The 13,642-nt window shown below is 44.2% G+C and overlaps 5 protein-coding genes across 6 annotated transcripts; 1 reads left to right on the forward strand and 4 right to left on the reverse strand.

Annotated features, from left to right (window-relative positions):
- Positions 1-94: 94 nt before the first annotated feature.
- On the reverse strand, positions 95-465 carry LOC127011628 (protein spalt-accessory). The gene has a single exon (XM_050889541.1). It carries the CDS (start codon positions 448-450, stop codon positions 211-213), a length of 240 nt encoding a protein of 79 aa, XP_050745498.1. The 5' UTR covers positions 451-465; the 3' UTR covers positions 95-210.
- Positions 466-1,662: 1,197 nt separating this feature from the next.
- On the reverse strand, positions 1,663-1,779 carry LOC122817806 (uncharacterized). Its single transcript, XM_044091145.1, has one exon. It carries the CDS (start codon positions 1,777-1,779, stop codon positions 1,663-1,665), a length of 117 nt encoding a protein of 38 aa, XP_043947080.1.
- A 287-nt stretch (positions 1,780-2,066) lies between these two features.
- LOC108031119 (uncharacterized) lies at positions 2,067-4,762 on the reverse strand. The gene has a single exon (XM_017104331.3). The coding sequence runs from the start codon at positions 4,626-4,628 to the stop codon at positions 2,100-2,102; it is 2,529 nt and encodes an 842-aa protein (XP_016959820.1). The 5' UTR covers positions 4,629-4,762; the 3' UTR covers positions 2,067-2,099.
- Positions 4,763-4,891: 129 nt separating this feature from the next.
- On the reverse strand, positions 4,892-7,623 carry LOC108032260 (uncharacterized). The gene is given in 2 exon segments (XM_017106126.2): positions 4,892-5,100; positions 5,102-7,623. Coding segments are annotated over 2 exon segments (2,586 nt in total). The 5' UTR covers positions 7,519-7,623; the 3' UTR covers positions 4,892-4,931.
- A 2,785-nt stretch (positions 7,624-10,408) lies between these two features.
- Positions 10,409-11,623, forward strand: LOC108031264 (uncharacterized). Of its 2 annotated transcripts, none has more exons than XM_044095432.2 (2): positions 10,409-11,077; positions 11,118-11,623. In XM_044095432.2, the coding sequence occupies exons 1-2, from the start codon at positions 10,554-10,556 to the stop codon at positions 11,194-11,196; spliced, it is 603 nt and encodes a 200-aa protein (XP_043951367.1). In that variant the 5' UTR covers positions 10,409-10,553; the 3' UTR covers positions 11,197-11,623. The 2 variants fall into 2 exon arrangements, with proteins under 2 accessions (XP_043951367.1, XP_016959992.1); XM_017104503.3 differs by having other exon boundaries at positions 10,413-11,077; positions 11,132-11,623.
- The last annotated feature ends 2,019 nt before the right edge of the window (positions 11,624-13,642 follow it).

The raw sequence follows: 13,642 nt of genomic DNA on the forward strand, positions 1-13,642 counted from the left end.
TAAACCAGAATTACCAATCAATACACCGTATCTACGGCGAGCCCCCGTAAATACGGAACTTGTTTATGAAACCCCAAATAAAAATCAAACACAATTTGTTTTCGAATAATCGAAATTTTTATTTAAAGCCGTATTTTAGGTGTGAGCCCAACACTTCTTTATCCATCAAGTTAGGAAGGGGCTTTCTATTTGCAGGATTCCAGCAAGTATTTAGCCCAAATGACCGTGGCCTTGGGGGCCCTGACTCACAGGACCCTGTCCACCGATTTGTCCACCATGACCACTTGGTCCACCACGGTTGATTTGCCCACCATGACCAGATTGTCCGCCGTGTCCAATTTGGCCTCCGTGTCCAATTGGTCCTCCACCGTGTCCGCCAAGCTGGCCGGGAGTTGCCTGGACGGCAGCCAGGGCGATCAGGAGAAAGGCGCACAGAGCAAAGAAGTTCATCTTGTTGATTTTCGATAAACTTTGCTGGCCTGCAAGGTCTTTTATACCCCGAATCGCTGCGATTTGCATTTACCTGTTTTAAAGTCTTCGTGTTGTTCTTTTTGGGTCAACAATTACTAATTTATAGGTCATATATCTTAAGATGTAGGAGGTTCGTTGTGTAGCAATTAGAGTCAGGTGGTTTCATTAAATACCGGTCACTCTTGTTATTTTTTGGCATTTGTTTGTGCAAAGATTATTATTGTTTGAAAACAATATGTATTAAAATATTTAAATGTTGTATTTGTGAAGCATACATTTAGGCGTACGTTTGAAATTTGTGAAGTCTATTTTCAAGTATTATTTGCAATACCGATAAACCAACCTTATTGAAAAGAACGTGTAAAATTATTTAGGATTTGACGAGTTTCGGGAGTCTCCGGTTGCGCGTGGGAATATACCTTTTTTTCGGTATACACAAGAACTCAATTTTAAACCAAAAATAATGAGAACAAATTTGATTAGACTCGTTACGGAGAAATGAAACATGTTAAAATAAAATTGGTCATGAAATGGCAAAGGAAAGTGCGAGCAAGTGGAAGTCACACAAAGATTTTCATATAAAAATCTATAAATGCAGACTTAAATGGTAGCTTTGTTTTTGTTGGTTGATAAAACTTGTTTATTGTTATAATTATTAGATAAAATAATTCAAGTTGATCCTACAATTTAAATTATTTTTAAGACAGGTTTTATATGACATAAATTCTTTGACGGTTGTGTTATAAAAGATACCAACTAAAAAATATATTAAAAGTAAAATTAATTGTTAAACATTTGTAACTGAAAACATATTAGCCCTTTCATGTGCAAGAACTATATATCGAATTGATCGGACTCTTTGTACACTTTTATGCAGGTTTCTTAAAATCTATAAACATTTTTAATAGATAATATAGCATTCTTTGTTGGTGTGGGTTAAATAAAATGCTACACAATTAAAAATAAGAATCTACTCAAAATGTTGTATTGTATAGTATTTTATAATATTTTTAGATTTTTCCAACAAGGGGACAAAATTGCATCACCCCTTGTCTTGTAAAAAAATTTCCCAGTAAAGTTTGCTAGAGTGTTTTTTATTTTACTTTTATCAAATTAAAACATTACTTGTTCCTTCAGTTTACAAAATGCCATTCCCTTTCACTTGAATCCACATTCATAGTAGAAATATAATTATCCTGCCGTCTTCTTAAGGTCCTTGGGTGAAATAGACTTTATTTCAGGAGTACTATTTGCCTGGACGGCAGCCAGAGCGAGTAGCAGGAAAGCACAGACGGCGAAGATCTTCATGTTGGAATCTTTTGAGGGCACCTAATGGTGGCGAACCTCTTTTATAGCACAACTTTTGTTTAGTCAAACCCGTTTCTAATATTCTAATTTGAATATCTAATAACCTTTATTAATAGAGTGTTATTACGTAGACTTTATACACGGACAAAAAATATTTGATGACTGGCCTTTCCTATTGGTTAAGAAATACAGATTATGTATATGTTTCCAAATATAAAGGGTAGATAGTTCCACATTTCTTCTTCTAAAAATAATATTTATGGATTTCCCAGGTAAAATAAAAAACGTAAAATTTGTTATCACTTTTAATAAAAATACATTTAAAGCATTGATTTGGCTCGCATTTTGCGCAATATCTTCCGCGGTACACCCTTCCACACGGTTTTGGTGAACCGATACGGATCGATGGCGTCTCGAGCGGTTCCAATTCGCAGTGGTGCTCCGGCATTCTTGCCCCAAACCTTCGGATGCCTCCAGACGACGGGACTCCCATGCTGACCTCCGCCCCGGTATCCATAGATTCCGTCCTCGAAAACGGTTTCTATATTATTTCCAAAGGGCGTGCCCATGTAGCGATCTCCGGCTGCACAATCGTAGGCCCTCCAGTAGGGGCTATCGCGTACTGGGTATTCATGAGCTATCTTTGGTGGCGCCTTCTTCACAGTCTGGGTGCCATGGTTCACCAAGTTCCGCAGTGCTTTCCTCTTGGGTCTCTTACTGCCCACAGGCGGGGTCACATCCAGATCGAACTCCAAGTCGCTGACACTCGTATCGGTGAGCACCAGATGATCGGGACAGGGCTCTATTAAACGCTTCCGGCACTCTTCCTTGAGAGCCTTATTGAGGAGAAACTTGTCCAAGACATCGCGGCAGGTGCACATCATTAGAGACTGGTGGCAAGTGCATTTCTCGAAGCCCTGATCCTTCAGAGCGCGCTTCATCTGCCGCAGGGCCACTGCCATTTCGCTCTTCACTATCTTGAATGTGATGGGATGCTGTTTCATGCCCAAGGTGGCCAGTGGCCGGAGGGTCACGAAAATCTCACCGTTCCGCTTGAAAATGTTGAGCACTGGCTGACCATAAAGCTGCTGATCCTCCAGCTCGGCTGTCACCTTGCGGCAAATGTGGCTATGTTTGTTGCGGATCAGGAAATGCCGCATCACGTGGCCAGAGGATCGCAGGATGGCTCCTGGCCGCCAGCCGTTTCTCCGGGCCTCAGAGCTCGTGGTCCAGTTCCAACCATGTCGGCGGGACACAACGCTCGTGGGTGGAAGGCACTCTTTGTGACCCGCTTTGAGAGGATGACCCACCCCGCCAGTATACTTGTCTCCCTGGTACAGCGCTTCCGTCAGCTCCTTGACGGAACGCCTTCCATGAAGCGTAAACAGCGACTTGGCCTCACAGCGCTCTTTGATGGCTGTCATCTTCTTGGAGTCGTGGATTTGGTAGAGATACTTTAGCTCTGAGAAGACCTTCGATAGGTAGGGAAGATCATCGTCCTCTGGCTCTGTTATCAAGCAGAAGTCCTCACTAGACCGGGGTTCGGGCTTGCGGCGCGGTGGTTCCGGTGGCTTCTCACCACTAAATATGTCCTCGCACATCTTGCGGATTCTGCAGTGGGCACACATCTTTCCCTTTGTGCAGGTGCAACGGCAAGGTGGACACTCATTATCGCTAAGATTCTGCCTTCGAACCTTCTCGCAGACGGGATCACAAAAGTCCTCGGCTCCTGGCGATGCCGCCGGTCTCACCAGCTGCTCTGCCATGATGTCATCCGCCGTCATGTTTTCGTTTGGGTGTCCTTCCAGGAAGGGAATGGCTTTGGTGTAGCATCGAGGACATTGAGCAAACTTCGGCATCCAGGACATGGAATACAGGCAGACAGGACAAAAGCGTATGGGTTTCACACCTTTTTCTAGATCGGATCTAATGGGAACTGGAATATTGCGTTCCTTAAAAGTGGGAACTGGAGTCCTTGGAGTGTGAACTGGAGTGGCCATCGTAGCTTCACTGGGTAACTCTGTCACCACCGGACTAGTGGGCAGTTCCATTTGCTTAACCTTTCCTGCCACAGAATCGATGATATTGGAGTACTCCTGGGTGAGCTGCTTTAGCTTGGAGAAGGAGGGTTTCTGCTTGGGACAGGGATCGTTTTTGGGAAAAATCGATCTACGATTCTCCAAGCTCTTATAGCGCTCCAAATCCAGGAAGAGACGCTCGTCTCCCTCCTGCGGCGGAAGTTCCGAGCAAGGCTCCGAAGGAACTTTTAGCAGAGGATCCGGATCGCCGAAGAGGAACATCACATCCTGGGGATTCAAGGTCGGCCCCTGGCTGGCACAACTCTCTGGGCCAGTTCTCTCCTTCCTCGGCGGAACTAAGGAAATTCTACTGGCACGGGAAACACTTTTCCCCAGCGGCTGATTCTCTAAAGGATTCTCGCACTTCAGGGTCAAACGAATGAGAATGCTTATGGTACCCACGACATTGGCTCGACGCACTAGATCCAATGTCTCCTCGTGCAGCAGATCGTTCATGGTGGAGCTGATCTTGTCGAGAAACTCGAGGGGAAAGGCCATGGTGGCAGTGCCCAGGGTAGAGCCCTGGTAAACGGAACCCATCGTCATTCCCTTATCCTCCAGAACTTGACGCAGGGCCGAAGGTTCCATTGCGAGCTCCAACTCTCTGTTGGCCACAAACTGGTTGACATGGATCCGACTGGAAGTCACCTTCACAGACTTTCCCGCAATCTTGGTCTCCACCAGGAGACTCAGTGGTTCCTCGATCTGCACGTTAAAAATCTCCATATGGGTGACGACCATGTCGATCAGAAACGTTGCAATTTCCCCCATTTCACGATTTCTTTCTTCAGGCTTTTTAGAATTTTACTACTCTAGTTGAGTATTTTTATGGTTAAGAACATTAAAAGAATGAGAATAATAAATAAACAAATAATTAAAAGATGTTTAAGTATGTTGACACACAGGAGTATGGAGTGTGAATAATGTTTAACACTTGACAATATTATGGCATAAAATTCAAAGCTGTTTAAGACTGTCCAAATGGTTTAAAATGTTTACAATAAAGACCCGTAGAGTAAGTTCATAACAGTGCATTTAAATGATAACATTAGATACAATTTATTGTTAAATGTCTTACAGTTTTCGATTGGTGCGCATTTGATGAACAATTTTTTTCGGAAGTGTCTTCCACACAGTTCTAGTGAATCTAGAGAAATCGATGGTATCGGGAGCGGTTCCTATTGGCATGGGTGCTCCGGATCGCTTTCCTCAAACCCTAGAATCTCGCCGAACCGGGGCTTTCATAACCGTAGATTCCATCCTCAAAAACGGTTTCTATATTGTCTCCAAAGGCTGTGCCCATATAGCGATCGCCGGCTGCACAGTCGAAGGCCTTCCAATAGGGACCATCGGGCACTGGGTACTTGGGTTCTATAACTGGTATCCCCCTCTCCGTCTGGGTGCCATGATTCACCACATTGCGTAGGGCTTTCTCCTTGGGTTTTCTAGATTCCGCCGGAGGATTCACATGGAGATCGAACTCCAAGTCGCTGACACTGGTATCGGTGAGCACCAGGTGCTCGGGACAGGGTTCCATGATGCGTCGCTGGCACTCTATTTTGAGGGCCCTATTCAATTCGATCTTCTCCAGGGCATCGCGACAGGTGCAGAGCATCAGGGACTTGTGACAGGTGCACTTGCGGAAGCCCTGATCCTTTAGAGCTCGCTTGATCTGCCGTAGGGCCACCGCCAAATCGCTTTTCACGATCCGGAAGGTAATGGGTTTTCGTTGCATGTCCAGAGTGGAAAGGGCGCGGAGGGTGACGAAGATCACTCCGCCCTTTTTGTAAATATTTAGGAGAGGCAGTGCTTTTCTTTCCCGCTCCTCCTGGTCATCAGCAATCCTGCGGCACAGGTCGCGCTCCTTCTTGGGCAGCAGGAAGTAGCGCATCACCTGGCCAGCTGCCCGAAGAATGGCTCCCGGTCTCCAGCCGTTCTTCCTGGCTTCCCTGGTTCGTGGCCAATCCCAACCGTGGCGACGAGAAACGCATTGCTCCGCCGGCAGGCAGCTCTTGTGACCCGCAGTCCGGCGAGAGCCTCCTGAAATGTAGGGATCCAAGAGATTTTGGGATTGCTTACGGCCCAGAGAGGATTTGGACGAGCGATAGGGGAGTAGTGTCTGCGACTCGCAGCGCTTCTCGATCTCCAGCAGTTTCTTGGTGTCGTGCAGGGAGTACAGATGCTTTAGCTCGGATAAAACCCTCGTCAAATAGGGACGATCATCGACGGGCTGGGGAATCACACAGAAATCCTCGTTCAAAGTTGGTTGGGGTATTACCAACTGGTTTTCAACCTCTGGCACCTTCATCACATCAACTTTGAAGAGGTCCTCGCATATTTTGCGAATGTGACAATGCGCGCAAAACTTTCCATCCTTGCAAGTACACCGGCATGGAGGGCATTCCATGTCGGATTCGGAGTCGGAGTCCGGAACTGGTTGTCCCAATCCGGGTTTACTCTGTTTTTTCTTAATTTTCTTGACCCGCAATATCGGTACTGTGCATGATTTAACGCAAAGCTCGTCGGAATCTTCAGGTAGCTTAGTCTTCACCAGCAGCTCTTCCAAGATTTCATCCGCAGTCATCAGCTTCTTAGGATGGCCTTCCAGCTCAGGACGTGGTTTGATGTTGCATCGGGGACAAGGTATATACTTGGGCAGCCAGGACATGGGGTACAGGCAAACAGGACAAAAGCGAATCGGCTTGATATCGTATTCGGTGTCATCCCTCAGGGGAACGGGTATAAAGCGCTCTTCGGGGATTTCCTTGCGTTCCATTGGAGTTGGAACCTCAATTTCCGAAGGTGGCTCTGTGGGCGCCGGCAAACGGGACATTTCCATTCTTTTCAGCTTATCGGTCACCAAGCCAATGATCTTAGAGTAGTCATCTGTCAGCTTCTTTAGCTGGCTGAAGGAGGGCTTCTCCTTGGGGCAAGGGTCGTCATCCGGAAAGACCACGCGGCGGTTCTCTAAGCTCTTATAGCGCTGCAAGTCGAGCTCCAGAAGGTTGTCACCCTCCTCTGAAGGAAGTTCAGGACAAGGCTCCGAGGGGATCTTCAGCAGGGGATCGGGATCGCCGACCACAAACATCACATCCTGGGGATTGAAAGTGGGTCCCAGTCCTGTGCATGCCACTTTTTCCGGCAGCTTTCTGGGGATCACCACAACTGTGGACGACTTCCTCGAACTCCGACGTGAGCTGGATCTGCGCGGTTCCTCTCTTATTATGTCCAAGTCTGTGCACTTGACTATCAGGACTAGGAGAAATGTAAGAGTACCAACGCAGTCGGTTCGGCGCATCAAAAGTACGGTATCCTCGTAATAGAGATCGTTCATGGTGGCGCATATCTTATCGATGAAGGTGTCCGGGAAGAGCACCACATTGCTGCCCAGGGAGGATCCCTCGTAACGCGCTGCTATCTGCATTCCCTGGTTCTCGAGGGCCTTTCGCAACTCCGAAGGTCTGGTGGTGAACTCCGTCCTTCTGTTGCTCACAAAGTCGCTGACATTCAACCTACTCGGTGTAAGTTTTATATTGAGGCCGGCAAACTTAACTTGCGCTTCGCACTTTTCGGGCTCCTTCACCGGCTTGTACAGATCCAGGCTTTTGACCACAATGTCGAACAGGAAGTCAACGTCTTCCTCGCCCTGGCCAGGCTCCATATTTTGGTAAACAGTGCTTAAAAAACTACCTCAATTTTAGGTAAAAAATTGTGTAAAGATGAAAATTCCGTGTGAATTGTGTGAGTGATAAATGCACTCTGGTCTTGTGGGGTATGAACAAGCCTCAGATCAGTAAATGACATTAAAGACAGGGCTATATTCTGTTGATTTAGTAAAAGAAACCATTGGAAGCTTATAAGGGATGTAAAAAAATTATAAACTTTTTTTTACAATATAAGGATATGGAAGGATATGAAGGTATATGTTTAGAAATATCTAGTACTCATATCCCCAAAAATATAAATGTTTTGTAATACAACAAAATATTTTTTAATAAAATAAACATTGGTGGTAAAATGTTTAAGTTTATTAATTCATTTTTGATTTAATTAATTAATTTTAATTTTAAAAAATATGGAACTGCAGCTAGTTGTTGTTGAAAAATAAAACATAGTTTGAGAAAGTTTCTGTTGAACAGATAAATGTTGTAAAAATTGTTTATAGATTAAACTGTTGTTGAATTTTGCTTAGTTAGTCTAGAAATCTAATAAAACCAAAAAAAATGCTAGTACTTAAGGAACTCTGGGAACAGCTGGTCGACCACGGTGTGAACTCCAGTGACCTGTGGACGGACCAACGACTCCTGGAGGAATTTGAAAATGTCTGCGCCAGCGAAAAGAGCCAAATGGATTTCTAATTACCCCGACCACTCCCAGTCGCAGTTTCGCCTGTTGCCGCACAAGTGCCCTGCCCCCGCGGAAAACCCCGCTCTTGTTTATCGCTACACCTTCCGTAAGCCGCTTAGCACGCGATGCCTGGAAAATCTCACACGCCCCCGGGGCGGGGCTGCCATTTATCAAATCAGCTCACATGCTTATCTAAATTAAGTTCAATTTTAATTAAATTTCGCGCATTAGGTGGACGCATGCCGCCTATCCTCGGCGGCCCAGTGCGCCATCACACACCCAATCATCGCCGAAAACTAGTTTTTGAGAGCGAATAGTGGGGAATTTGTCGAAAAATGCTGAACCGCAAAATAGAAACGACCGCCTGACTAACTAAGCCGATTTAATTGGATACAAATTGGTGCAGCCAAATGTTCAGTGTGCTCGAGCCAGGGAGGCGGACCTCGAGGGGTTTCTAGAGGGTGGCTGTCCACGCCAATAGCCAAACAATAACAAATTGGGACCCCGGGTCCGCCGAAATACAGTCCAGTTTTTTCGGCGAGTTTCTGCTGGCCAAGTGGAAGCCACTCGTGCATAAATTATACTACACCCGTGTATACACAGGCTTACTCTATCGGAGATGGAAGTCCATAGGTGGAGAGGTCCATAGCATGGCTTAGGCAACTGGCCTTCTTTTATGAGAGTTGGTTTCTTATTTAAGCATTTTATTTATATTTTGCAAGCACAAACGCAATAAAGAGGCAGTGAATGATAGTGATAGCTGATGAACAGCAAATGTGTATAAGCCTTCCTTTAATATAAGGTCGAAATTAATCTACTGCTGTTAGAGAGTTAAATTCGTAGGCCACAACCTCCTATATAAGAGTATTTGGTTGGTTATTATCAAAACACATTTCCATTTGCTGGCCACATACAATTTGGTCAGAGCTCGCACAAATATTTTGGCCCACAAATCGAGCAGTGGGCCTAGGTAACATTTCGTGTGGCTAAATTGGCTCTCTGGTCGAAACGTGGCATTAATGACTTGTTAATTAGTTGGCCATTTTGTGCAAAGCAATTGCAAAACAATTTCACCAGCAATTGTCATTGGTTAGGCCCTGTCCCGAGCTGTCCTGTCGCTGGAGCCTGAATTCCTTCGATTGCATAATTTATGTGCCGAATCGGTTTTGATGTACGACTCGAATAACTAAAGCTGAACCACTTTGGCCTCATTTATTTGCATATTTGTGCTGTGCTGAGGATGTCTTTCTGCATTTTAATTGCTTTGCCAAATTAATGTCTGGCCTCAAAATAAATGCAAAGCACTCTGCCAGCTGGAAAAGCCACCAATTAGAAAGTCCGAATGGGAATATGTTGCTCCATGACCGGGCGAAATGGCCCAAACATATGGTATAGTGAGTAGAGCTGAATAAATCTCCTTTCGGATCAACCATGGAACAAAAGATGCTGCTCCCGAGCAGCTGGCAAAACTAATTCCGATTCTGTGCTCCCACAACTAATTGGTTGGAGAGAGTGTTCTTGGTTTTGGCCCTTGTTTTGCTCCGGCGAGCACTCTTGGTTTTCGCACGTTACGTATACGCCACAAGTACCTAATGCCGGGCGTGGAGGCCACCTAATTCCCTCCTCGTCGACGGTTGCGGCTGCATCCGCCCACTTGGCCCACTGACACTTGGCTGGAGCTGGATTGCTGATGCGGCTGCCACGGCTCCGCATCCTGCTGGCAGACAAATGAGCGCTCCCATTAAACGCTTCTGAAATATGCTGGCGAATCATTCACAGCCTGAGACGGAGAAGGAGCTTCCTAGGAAGCTGGGAGATCGGGAAGCTGGGAGTTCTGCAGGCCCATAAATCTGCGAGTTTCACACACGAAACTCTGCTTGTTCTCCGGGGTCCAAAGTGTTAAATCGTATTTAATTCGAGGCTTTTTGGCATTCAATGCATTGAGCACTTGCAGTGTGTGGGTGCATTTGCTGAAGTGGCTGAAAATATTTATTTCCCAAAAGGAAAATCCCATACTTAAATCAAAAACGTTCCCAACAACTCAACCTTCCAAAACAATAAACATCCGGTAAATTACCTTAAGTTTGAAGTTGATTTCACCAAGCTTCTGTTTAAAAAACCCATTATATAATATTATTCCAAGAAGTTTTGCGAAATCAACTTTAGTTTAGCTCAAGGTCACATAAAACTTTGAGATAACATATTCTAAAATCGTAGTAGTAACAGATTTATGCTTGTCAATTAATTTTTACTCGTTGTAATTGTTAAAAATTATTATGTAGCCAGGAAAAATTTCCACAGAGCCTGCGATCAAATCCTTGCTGACTGACTCCTTGAATATCCCGAAAAATGGGCAAGAAAGGCAAGAAGGGCAAGGCAAAAAAGGGCAAAAGCGTTTTAAAACCCACGGCTACAGTAGTGCCTGAAATACCGCCAGAACCAGTATTTGCCAAGAATGTGCCATATTTTTCCTTCGATCTCATCATAACGCGACTGGAGGTCAAGGGCGTGGCTTTCGCAGACCCCCGGAAACTACTGGTGAAGGTCAAGTTTGGGGGCAAGGACCTGAGCCTCACCGCCAGCAAAGCCAATGTAAGCGAGTTCAAGCCCAATGCCAGCATTGTTTTCCAGGCGGAGCCACCGAATCTTGCCCAGAAAGTCGAAGAAGATGGCCTGAACTTCGAGGTGATATACGACAGCCTAGTGGTTGGCTTGGGCAAGACGATTCTTCCCCAGAAACTAACCAGCAGGATAAAACTGGACATGAAGGCGTTCTCCTACACGAGCATTTGTAACCTGGAAATGGAGGGAAAACCCGTGGGTGGTCTGGAGTTCCTGTGCAAGCTCTTCATCAGATGTGGCGATTATGCCAGGTAAGTATTTCCCTATGTACAACTCAATAACCAATCACAGTCTTAATCAACCAGGGAGGGCGAAACCTGCCCCAACTTGGACAGGAATATTAGCCCAAAGGACATTGTGTTTGTGGTAGGTAAATCGCAGGCAAATACCAGCAGCTGTGATCCTTGCCGAGACGTTTTGGCCAAAGAGGCGAGGAAGGAGAAGGACTACAGTATTCAAAGAAGGGGATAATTTGTAATGGTTATCTTAGTAGTATAAAAAATATTACAAAACTATTAAGTAAATCAACAAATATTTTCATATTTGCCATTTAAGGAAATTCTTAAACCCCTGCCGAGATGTTTTGACTAAGAAGGCGAGGAAGAAGAAGGATAAGGTATTCAAGGAAGTACAATTTTAGATGATTATTTAACAAAAGTGGAATAAAAAATATTACGAAATTCTCAAGCACTTCAACAATTTAAGTGAAATTTTGTAATCGATAATATTTACTTGCATCCCAGACCAAACTTGGCCATTTAAGTTTGTAAAATATATTTATGCCATATTAATCCACACATGACCCAGCTCAAGTTGCCCTAAATCACAAGCTCTAAGTTCAATATTTCAACATGCATCAGCCGAGCTACCTCTCACTTCCCACCAGGATTTCCTTGGCCCAACTCATGTTTTTCCTGGCCAAACAGCTTTAAAGTATCCTTTGGCTTTAAAAATGGCCAACTTGAATCGCTTTTTGTTGGCTGTCAGGCTTCGCTCTGCTTGATTAGAATGCGACTTCAATTTGGGGTATTTTGCTGGCTTTTGTAGATAAGCAAATATTTGGGCCCGGGATCAGGTTGGATTTTTATTACACATTTTGCTCATTTTAATGTCCTGGCTGGCTTGAGTTGTTTGTCAGGTCCTTCCACCTCCCCCGGCCCTGCAATGCGAGGCACCATGTGTGTGTGGGCACATAAAGGAAAGTGAGTTCATCTATTTTTTATTTGCCCTCAGCCAGATGCTTCCATATCATTTATATACACGTTCAAGTAAATGGCTGTAACCCGCATTATGCTCTGCGAAATTTCAATATTGACTTCTTCGCGTGCTTGTGTCCCCTTCCATTGTGCCGAGCTCTTAAGCCCGACGAAACTCGCAGTCAAGTAAATAATTGAATATTTATTCGATTTTCGAACTTCATTCTGCTGCTTTGCGTGGGCTCCATTGTTGGAAAACATTTTTACAGCATCAAGTTAAATTACATCCGCTGTCTGACATAATACTGCATATTACACCAACAAAGTGCGATAATAACATCAAGAAGGCGAGAATCGGAGCTTGGCTTCGGACTTTCAGCGCGGCTCGGCAACCGCAAGGCGGAAATTAAAACTTCACTCAAGGAAGGAGGAAGTGTGCGTGCTTCGAGGGGCTTGTTAAGGTGGACCGCATTAGAAAAGGTATTATTTATTTGTAAGTAAGTTGGAATATCAGCCAGTAAATAAATGTAAATTTAAGGTAAATCACCTGATGTCAAACAGCAGGGACCCAAAAGCACAACATCATTATTTATAGAATTTATTTTAACTTATTTCTGTCAAAAAATTTCACCTATTTTAATCCACTTCGCTCTAGGTATTCACTGATTTTATTGAAATTAAAATGAAAACAAACTGTGTATACGGTTGGCCATAATGTGTCTAAATTTTAGCCAAACTTAAAAAAGATATACAACAAAATCGTTACAATAATTTTTGGTTCCTGCCAGAGGGAGAATTAATAAATAAAAAGCTTTTAAAAAATCACCCGACTGCTGTGCCAATAGAATTTTAATGAAAAGAATGCTCTTTTGTCTGCGGCAAATGAATGCAAAAAGTGGGACAACACTGCGTATGCGTGATTAAAATTAAAAGTATCTAGTGGCCATTACGACACAAATCGGAAATTCAACATTTTACTAAAAAAATGTCATTGTAGTACCTGAATCACCTTTTTTTATGGCATATAAGCTCCACTCTAATGTTCCTGCATAGATGTGATGTTGGTCGACTGCTCCTCCTCTCTGTTTGCCATTCAGTGCATCTTTAGAGCAATTCAGGCGGACAAATATACTTTTCTTGCGGTTATGTGCACTGAATGGAATTCCGGCGCACTTTTTAATGAACTTGAAATTCCTGGCACATGCGAATCGAGCAAGGCCATCACTATTTCCCCACTGCGGAGCCGCAAAAGCGAGACAATCGGCAGTGACATGTCCATATATATTTGCGGGAAATTAAATTTGGGAAAAAAGCTAACACTTACCTGTGTGTGCACTTTTTGAGCTGGCTCCACCACAATAATTGAATCAATTTCTGGCGAAGCTCTGCTCAACGTAATACGTTTCTGCAGTCTGGCAATAATAAATCCTTGCCCCAAATCGAAAGCAATCCCAGCCGCATCCTGCTGAAAATGCAATTAACTGAAAGCCAAACACACGCCTCTGCTTATCAATATGCTTCAGTATTTATTTAAGTATTTCTCACTTTGCTTTAGTAGTTTTCTTTTTGAGTAAACTTAGTTGAGAGCTTTTCGGTTTATACAGAATAGGGAAATTATGC

This window comes from Drosophila biarmipes, chromosome 3R (genome assembly GCF_025231255.1).
Source record: "Drosophila biarmipes strain raj3 chromosome 3R, RU_DBia_V1.1, whole genome shotgun sequence".
Classification (NCBI taxonomy): Eukaryota; Metazoa; Arthropoda; class Insecta; order Diptera; family Drosophilidae; genus Drosophila; species Drosophila biarmipes.